A 9,734-nucleotide genomic window follows, 5' to 3' on the forward strand; every position below is an offset into this window, starting at 1 on the left:
CTTGGAGAGAGGTCACTTCTCCCTAGTGTAGGGGCTTGCCGCCTATGTGTAGGTGAACCAAGTGTGGTACTTGGAAGGCTAACATGGAAGTGGTGATCCAAGGAACATTTGAGATGCTTAGTTGAAGCAATCAAAAGGGTTAATCAAGAAAAGCAAGCAACACCCAAAAGAGAGCTAATTATGATATTTCAAGTGGTATTCTCAAGTTAATGCTCTCATGCAAGGAAAGATCAAAAGATAATGAAAGTAAACCACAACAAGAAAGTGCACTTGATCATAAGTGGTATTCATTTCATATAGGTGAAGAATGGAATTCAACATGGTATCTATTGGTCTTCACCAAGCTTATAATTGGACTTCATATTGCTATTGGAGTAATGAATTAGAATCTATGTGACTATCCTCTACTCCAACATAGCAAAGGTATCATTGTAATGTGCATGATCATTTCATCCCTTACTAGTATGCGGTTAGTGCATATAGTACATGCTTCATAGGATCATGCATAACAAATTAAATGTTTAAATTCATAGCCTACCACTATTGTTTGAATGATTACTTGATCTAGTGGTTAGTACATGAATTTGTTCATGAGCTAGTGATCCCAAGTACTTGATCTAATTTAGATTGCTAACAAGTGACAAGTACAACATTGGCAAGATAACCCTTGCAAGAGGTGTGAAGAAGCTTGTCATTGGTTCAAACCGGACTTGAAAGCTTAGGCAAATCATTTTAGTTCAAGTCAATCATAGAAGCTCATGATAGTGCTAAGAGTACAAGCACAAGACAACAATGCAAATGGATATCTAGTTTGTTTATTTCAAATGGTATCTAGACTCAAGTATTTCATCAAGAAACTACAAATGATGTCTAGATCAACTCACAAGTGATATCCTATAAGTGGTACTCATGAAGATAGAAAATGTTCAAGAAATGGTTCTTATTGAAAAATCCAACAAATGGTTCCACAAGTGATCCTCAACTTTAAGTGATCATCAAATGAAGAATGCATCCCTCAACTACAAGAGTTCAAGTGTATCAAATGGATGACCCATGCTATCACATAGGGGGAGGTGTCACACTAATTGATATCAAGATCAAAGATCCTATGTGTGGTATCTCAAGAAGCCCTACACAAGATTTAAGTGGTACAACCTTCAATTGGTATCAAATTGGTATCTACAAGTGGTGTCATTCCAACAATCAAGTAATGTCCATAAAAAATGCAAGATTCAAGCCTCAACCATCTACCCCAAATGTATACCCTTGCATCAATGAGAAACTCACCTTTTATGGAAGTTGATGACAAAGGGGGAGAGATTGTACAAAGATATGAAAGCTTGATTGAATGGGGGAGAAATTGTACAATAGGAGAGATGAGATATAGAAATAGAGGTTGGACATGAACATGGACAAAGAGGGAGCAACATTGAAGAAAAGAGATGGATCAAAATTTTTGGACAAGAGAAGCACACAAGTAGGGGGAGCAAGCTCATGAACTTTGATCGATTGCATTTGATATGTGCATATTCATGTGCTTGCTTGCATTGCATAAGCTTTTAAATTCAATATGCATGCTTGTGTGGTGTATGCTAGTTGTAGAACTTAGTTGTAGAACTTGAATGATGATTTGATAACTAGCATGCATAGGATGATAGCTAGACACTTGGTATGCTTTTCAAAATAATGCTAGTACCTTGCTTTTAATGTTAATCTCACAAGGTATCTAGTGCTTTTATTGCCAAGTGATGTCTAGCTAACCATGGTGCTAAGGATAAGCTTAAAGGTGCAACTCCGATTGGTACACGATTCAAAGGTTTATTCTATACACCTTAGCATCATTTTGTAGTAATTACTCTCCCACAATTTTAATCTATGCATATGTGCGACCTTCAAATCAAACACTCTAGCACATATGTAGGGGGAGCTAATACTACCATTTTGGGTTTGTGATACTTGTCCAAAATCATTTTCACATGGTAAAATTGCTTGGGCAAGCAACATGAATCCAAAAGAGCTTAATTTCCATATCTTTATAGAGTTGTCATCAATTACCAAAAAAGGGGAGATTGAAAGGTCCTTGTTTGGTTTTGGTAATTGAGTGACAACCTAGGTGGACTAATTGTGTTTATGTGAGATACATAAGTGATTAGTCCACAGGTACATGTGTGTGAGCAACACATGCCATGAAGGTCAAAATGGCTTGGAGATGTTGCAAAGCTCATACATGTGATGATGAAGGAGCTTAAATGCACATGAGACATGACATTAAGTCATATGATCAAGGTGGAGAAGATCAAGACAAGACTTGGCTTGATGGACCGGTTGCAAGCGTGAAGGGCAAGTCGGAGGCTTTGGAGCAATGGACCGCGTGGCGGTGAAGCTTGAGCAAGACTTGGCGCCGATGGACGATGGCAATGGTGAAGAGCAAGTGAAGTCAAGATCTATGAACCAATATGATCACGTGATGATATGAAGTGGATCATATCATTGTTGATCGTGTTGGTGCATGTGTTGCATCGACATTGAAGGAGATGGAATGGAATGTGCATGTCAAAGGTATAACCTAGGGCATTTCATTTCACCGATCATAGGTGTGTAGAGAAGTTTATGACCGGGTTTAGGATAGATGGCCGTACTATCAAGAGGGGCAAACTTGTTTGCATATCAGTCATCTAGTGCCACTCGAGTGATCTAACTTTGCATCATCGCTAGGATCGAGTGGCGTGGCAAGTTGAGTGGCTAATCCTTTGAAAAATGATTGTGAAAATGCTAACACACATAAACATGATGGTGTACACTTGGTGGTGTTGGCATATTTGCAAAGGAGAAGAAGTTGGTGATGAAAACGAGTGAGTCGCGCTGGTTACAGAGTGACCGGACGCGTCCGGTATGGTGACCGGACATGTCCGGTATTTGGCGGCGTACTCAGCGATCGGACACGTCCGGTCGCCACACCGGACGCGTCTAGTGTGAAGCAGAAAAGGCAGTGTTTGGCAGAGCGGTCGATCGGATGCTGGTAGCGTCTAGTCTGATGTGACCAGACGCGTCCGGTGATCCGTGGGTGCTTACTGGACTCGACCGGACGCTGAGGCTCAGCGTCCAGTCGGTTTCTAACTGTCGCGTCCGATCGGCCCTGGAGGCTTACTGGACTTGACCGGACTCAGCGGTTGAGCGTCCGGTCATTTCAGACTGTGCATCCGGTCGTGTTGTCAGAGAGACGTTGGAGGCAATGGTCGGACATGTGGCGGTCAGACAGCTACCGGACACATCTAGTATTCACGATCGGCGCGTCCAGTGCAGTGTCCGGTGCTGCGTTCGGTCGTCCCGAAAAACGCCCAGTGAAGGGGTAACGGCTAGTTTAGCCCTTGGGACTATAAATAGAAGTGGCCTTTGGCCATAGCCGTAGCTTTGACGAGCTAAGCACCTCGGGGGACTTTGTGTCCATGCTTGAGAGTGCTTGGGAGCCCTCCATCTTACACATACTTGATAGTGATCATTTGATTATGTGAGTGAGCGATTCTAGTGCGATTGCATTGTGAGGTTGCATCGAGTGGCACTAGGTGATCGAGTTGCAAGCCGGTGGTGCTTGTTACTCTTGGAGGTTGCCACCTCCTAGATGGCTTGGTGGTGGTCTCTGTCGAAGCCCGTAAGAAGCTTGTGCGACGCTCTAGAGAAGAGCTTGTGAGGGGCATTGTGCTCGCCCCACGAGAGTCGCGAAGAGCAACTTTAGTAAAGCGTGTCATTGAGCTACCCTCACCTTCGGGGTAGGTTCTTGCAGTGCCCGACATGCGGGCTTGGCGGATGATGCCAATTAGCCGCCGAACCACCAAGTGAGCGGTCGACACAACGGGGACTAGCGTGTTGGCAAACACGTGAACCTCAGGAGAAAAATCATCGTGTCAACCTTGTTCTTCCCGTTGGTTTGCATCTCCGTTACACAAGCTTGCTATTACTTTCATATATATTAAGCTTGTGTTGTTGCTCTTGTAATTAGTTAGCTTGTGTAGCTTACTAGTTATCTTCTTGCTTGTGTAGCATAGAAGTAGCTCCTTGCATGGCTAATTTGGTTTGTGTAACCTTGTTAGTCACATTGCTTAGTTTGTGTAGCTAAGTAATTGCACTCTCTAATTTGGCATTGGTTGCCTTGTTATTGAGCATTGCTAGTGAGCTTAGTTGGCTTTGTGCTTTTGCTTACTAGCATGTGTAGGAGCTCCCTTGTTGCTTAAAGTACTAGTGGCATAGGTTTGTGTGACCTTGCTCCTAGAATTGGTTAGGTGAGCTCTAGCTAGCCTGGCACCTTTATTGATTAATTAATATCTTTGGAAGGTGCTAGTGAACATAGATAGAGGGGTGTAGTCTTGGCTAGACCGATCGTCTTAATTCCATACTTGTTTCGGTTAGTCGACACGATTAATTTTAGAAAAGACTATTCACCCCCCCCTCTAGTCGTCATCTCGACCCTTTCATAGGGTTCACTATGAAGCCTTTCAATGGTTTGTCTAACAAGTTAGGGCCGCTAAGGTTTCTCCATCAATAAGCATGAACCCCCCTTCAAGGAGTGACTAACAAAATACCAAGAAACCAAAGTGCACCCTCTTGGCAGGCTGAGATCATACCTGTCTTAGCTCCTCTTACGCCATAAAGGTAACCACTAACAAGCTAGAAAAGGTCCTCATACTGAGCTAAAGCCAGAGCCATGTAGCCCTCACAGTTGTACTGTAAGTCCCAGATGTTCGCTTACAGATAAGTCCTTAGGGAGAGGAATCTAGAGCACCATAAAATAGCCCAATGCTCTAACCCCCTTGTTCCATGTTGCTAAAAACATCTTTTAATGTTCATTGCATATACCATTAGTCAAGTTACAAGATCATGGCTTTAGTGGAGCACTAGCATCATACTACGCAATGCAATAACCCATAGGAATCAAGGAATCCAGGATATCAAATAGCCAGGAAAATTACTACTGTTGCCAAGGTAGACACATGCATATGATTAAAATGATATTAAGGTGAATAGGACAACAAGAAAGATCCTATGCTATACTTGCCTTAATCTAATGAAAATTTATTATTTCTCCATGTTTTCATGAGCATAAAAATACAAAATTAAATTATTTTAGCTCTATTTCAAGAGAAACAAATTTTAGGGTATTACAGCACCAGGATGAACACCACGATGCCCACTACATGCCCATGTCACACATGGAAGTTGGTGAACAATCACCATTCCCACAGTGCCGCCATGACCGACACAATGACACCATGACGCGCCATGCCTTGCCGTGAGGAGCAAGAACCCCACGGCCATGCCTTGGTGTATCTACATAAGCCAGGACAAGATAAGGAGCCCCCACCGACCGAACTTACCGGCTTCTCCCTCCCCTCGGGCTCTCGACCATTCGGGTCGAGAGAACCCTTCTCTTCTCGCCTGTCACTCGTCCCTTGAGGCTATATAAGGGGAGTCGGGCCTTCTTTCCGATCAATCGAATTCTCCTACCTCAAACCCCTTCTATCTGTAGAGCCCTAGCTTGCATATCCCCCATTGTAAGTCTTTTGGAGCACTTGAACCGAGGAACACGAACTCGCTATCTCTGGCACTGGACATAGGGCTTCGTCCCGAACCTTTATAATTCCTTGTGTCTCGAGTGCCACCATCGACACCCTTGAGCAGCACGGCGCTAAGTTTACTCGTCAGTCCACAAAACACCGACACTCATAATCTTGATAATTACAGTATAAAGCTTCCACGTATATATAGTTTAGATATAAGCTAAGAGTTTGGTAAGAGCCTACACAGAGAGTGGATTAGGATTAGAGTTCCTTTTCCTTTTGTTCCTGGTTTGAGTCTATATGTTTTACAACTCGCTCCCATGTTTTTTTATCATGATATGCACATGTTTCATTAAAACTCCATCCGAACACCCAATAGCAAAAAAAAAAAGTTCTAAAAAAAGAGTCATAGCATTCACAAGTTAAATTGCATATGTTGCCTCATTTAAAATGCTTATTGGAGAAAAGAGTTTACTCATTCATTTTCATAATCCATTCAAGAAATAAAAGAGAGGTAAATACTAGGATTACATTATAGTGTAGTAAATGTGCTTACATGCCATTTTTCATATCGTGTCGTCCATCGTGCTAATATCCTAGGCAACAAGGCCCTCGCCTTCATGTCGTGTCAGCACGTCCAGAGGCGGAGCTTTCTCAGGGCCAAGCTAGGCAAAGGTCAAACTGCTCCTTTGTCATGCCCATGAACAGTCTTTGTTAGGCTTGAAACAAAATCCACTGTTTTTTGGTGTTTAGCCCCCCACGCACCCACACAGACCCACCTTGAATATAGTACCAAGGTCCGCCACCAAGCTCGTTCCAAAAAATTTTGTGTTGTGCCGTGTTTTGGCCCATGACAAAAAGTCGTGCTCCAGCCTGCCCTCAAATAGCACGGCCCAAGCCCTTACTCTAGTTAAGACGGTTTTTGGACCATGGATTCACCAACATGCCAAGTTGCTGTGCATATATTTGAGCAGTTTATAATTTGTAACCCAGCTGCCAAGTTACATGGCAGATGCTATCTTCTTTAAAAAAAAAACCATTTCTTACTAACTTTCACAATCATACTTAGAAATGAGCTGAAATGGTCTCCGCCAATATCAAACAGTGCCTAAACACCAAAAGGACGATTGATCAAACCCTGTCCATAGATTCACTTGGTTTATTTTGGTTGAGAGGGACCGAACTGTACAATACATGTACGTTCGACTGACATAGCTCGGCAGTAAGAGCTTTATTTCCCCTCTCGCAGCAGGCACACTCAAGGACGGACACCAATGGCGACCCCAATCCATAGACTACAAGCATACAAAACGATCCCTCTCTGCAAACAAACAATCCCCGTCGTGTGCGTGGCCAGTGAGGCACGCAGTGAGCGCTCATATCTATCGCTTCAGGAAGTTCTGGATCCAGTAGGTGGACTGCTTGCGGTAGCGCTTGAGGCCGTTGAGGCGGTCGATGAAGATGAGGCCGAAGCGGTCCAGGTATCCGTCCCCCCACTCGAAGCAGTCCATGAAGGTCCAGGTGAAGTAGCCCTTCACATTCACGCCGTTCTTGATGGCGTGGTTCACGAACTGCAGGTGCTGGCTGTGGAACCTGATCCTGTGCCCGTCCTTGAGCGCCACCTCCAGCGGAATCGTCTTGTTGTTTTCCTCGGCGATGCCGTTCTCCGTGACGTAGAGGACCGGGTTGTTGTAGCGGCGGCTGGTGTAGAGCAGGAGCTCGCGGAGCCCCTGCGGGTACTCGAAGAAGATGGGCACGAACTCCGGCTTGCCGATGGGCACGCCGTCGCGGAACCCGGACGTGTTGGCGCGGATGTCGCCGTCGTAGGACTGCTCCAGCCCGTTGGGGGCCGGCTTGGCGGAGGTGAAGTAGGCGGTGTAGTAGTTGACGCCGATGAAATCATAGGAGTCCTTGATGAGCTTTGCCTGCTCCGCGGTGAACCTGGGCAGCCGGTCTCCCAGGTAGCCGAGCATGGTGCCCGGGTACTCGCCGTGCACGATGGGGTCCAGGAACCAGCCGTACATGAAGTCCAGGCTGCGCTGCACGGCCCTGGCGTCGGCGGAGGAGTTGGACGCCGGCACGAACCAGTGCGACACCGCCGTGATGCCGATCTGCCCGCGCTGCGCCGGCTTGTACCTGGCGTTGTACAGCGCCACGGCCTCCGCGTGCGCCAGCAGGATGTGGTGCGTCACGACGTAGGGCTCCCGGCCGGAGTCGCCCGGGGTGCAGGACTTGGAGACGAACGGCGAGCACCGTCCCGGGGCGTGCGCGCCCGTGCCGTAGCCCATCGACGCGTACGTCCATGGCTCGTTGAACGTGGTCCAGACCTTGACGCGGTCGCCGAACTCCTTGAAGCACACCTCCGCGAAGTCCACGTAGTCCTTGCTGCACGTACGTACGTACACCGTTGTTGTTTAGTTACAGTGTCTCTCTCCAGCAATTAACAGGCAGCTAATCGATGACATTGACATGTGTTATTATTAGTTTAGTAACTCATTGCATACATGATGTTTTCACTGAGGAATCCTCCATACTTGTCCTCCAGGGCCAGGGGCGTGTCCCAGTGGAAGATGGTGACAAATGGCTTCAGCCCTGGCCATGAAAATAAATTAAAATCCTTTTCTTAACGTTATCGACTTTATATATCGTTGACCCAGGATTTATTATTGTATTATATTATTTTGATATGTGTGCGTGTGTGTGTGTGATTGTAGATAGCGATACTATACCTACCTTTGGCTATGACCTCGTTGATGAGGTTGTTGTAGAAGGCCACGCCTTCTTTGTTGATTCCTCCACTAAGGGAACCGTCTACAGAAAGCACGTGATGACACAGCAACACAAGAATCTCTGTCAGTAAATCAGCATGGGCCGTATATGTGAAACATAATTAGTGATTGCTCGGGTCACAACTGATTGCTGTTGTTTTTTAAGGCGTCAAGTCGTCAACATGTTTCAATTTTAAATGGCAATATATATATGTCTACGGATATCTTTTATATATATATATATTTTTTTTTTAAAAAAATGGTATGGCTAGTTAAAACGTTTATAGCTTCGATACATTCTGCATATGTTCGATGTTATTCGTCAATGGTTATAGTACTTGTGTCTCGCTGATCGTGTCGCCGCTGTGATAAATGACAGTTAGTAGTTGTAATAATCGGAGGCCGGACTGTTTGCGTTGAAAGTTGAGCAGTGCTCACTTGGCAGGATCCTGGTCCAGGCAATGGAGAACCGGAAGGCGTCCAAGTTCATGTCCTTGAGGAGCTGCACATCCCCCTGCAAACAATCATCTGGTTAGCTTCGCCGGCCGGTTGACCCATCATTCCGTCGGGCTCAGCTGATTCAGAATGCTCCGAGCGAATGCATGGTACTAGTTCAGTGATTCAGTCACCTTGTATCGATGGTACATGTCATCTGCTACGTCGCCGGTGTCGTTGTTCAAGATCTTACCTGCAATATTTCACGCACGAGTTTCTCTCTGTCAGAGACACTGGCGGCCGGTTCAGTGTTACTAGTAGTTCTTGCAGAGACCGGGAAGGAAGAGAAGAGCGAGTCGTCCAGACCTGGAATGTGAGTGAACTTGTCCCATATGCTAGGCCCCTTGCCTCCTTCCTTGTAGGCACCCTCATACTGCAAGGCACTAACTTTTGTTCAGATAAAGTCCATGGCTGCACTGTAGGTTTTGCACAAAGAAAGACAGCTAGGATGAATGAAGATGGAGCGAAAATGTGCAGCAGATCAGCGAGCATCATCATCACCTGATACGCCGCGGAGCCGGTGCCGAAGACGAAGTCCTTGGGGAAGCTGTGCCTGCTGAACTTGGCGTGAGCGCCGATGCAAGCGGTAGCTGCGAGAAGCAGAGCTGCAAGAAGCAGCTTCGCCATTCCGGTCCCGACACCCATGTCTCGAGCTGGTAACCGGAATGGCTCCAGTCTAGTACTGGAGCTGGATTGGTGCTGCAATTCCCGTCCCTGCTGCCCTTTATATTTATAGACGGGACAAGACGAAGGTCCCTGTCCCAAACGTTTTATGCATTTTTACTAGTCCTGTTACGGCAACGACCCTACATTCATCTTTTTTTTTTTCCATCGGAAGGAAGGGGCGTATGGCCAGAGCTTCCGCTCCATGCGGGATCTGGGAAAGAGTGTCAGTGGTAAACTGGGTCTGGAAAAAAGT

At 45.9% G+C, this 9,734-nt stretch overlaps 1 protein-coding gene across 1 annotated transcript; it reads right to left on the reverse strand.

Moving 5' to 3' along the window:
• Positions 1–6,679: 6,679 nt before the first annotated feature.
• On the reverse strand, positions 6,680–9,533 carry LOC136546495 (beta-glucosidase 29-like). Its single transcript, XM_066538467.1, has 7 exons — positions 9,317–9,533; positions 9,122–9,188; positions 8,950–9,008; positions 8,759–8,834; positions 8,286–8,363; positions 8,057–8,144; positions 6,680–7,937 (listed from the first exon to the last, which is right to left on the reverse strand). The coding sequence occupies exons 1-7, from the start codon at positions 9,458–9,460 to the stop codon at positions 6,935–6,937; spliced, it is 1,515 nt and encodes a 504-aa protein (XP_066394564.1). The 5' UTR covers positions 9,461–9,533; the 3' UTR covers positions 6,680–6,934.
• Positions 9,534–9,734: the final 201 nt, after the last annotated feature.

Source organism: Miscanthus floridulus, chromosome 3 (genome assembly GCF_019320115.1).
Source record: "Miscanthus floridulus cultivar M001 chromosome 3, ASM1932011v1, whole genome shotgun sequence".
In the NCBI taxonomy this organism is placed as follows: Eukaryota; Viridiplantae; Streptophyta; class Magnoliopsida; order Poales; family Poaceae; genus Miscanthus; species Miscanthus floridulus.

What these genes read in the sequence shown, in the direction of transcription:
- LOC136546495 (XM_066538467.1), bottom strand. Translation starts at nt 9,460, where the DNA reads ATGGGTGTCGGGACCGGAATGGCGAAGCTGCTTCTTGCAGCTCTGCTT. An exon ending in CCGGCTCCGCGGCGTATCAG is followed by an intron (nt 9,189 to 9,316) that starts GTGATGATGATG and finishes AGTGCCTTGCAG; the next exon opens with TATGAGGGTGCCTACAAGGA. An exon ending in CAACGAGGTCATAGCCAAAG is followed by an intron (nt 8,145 to 8,285) that starts GTAGGTATAGTA and finishes TTTCATGGCCAG; the next exon opens with GGCTGAAGCCATTTGTCACC.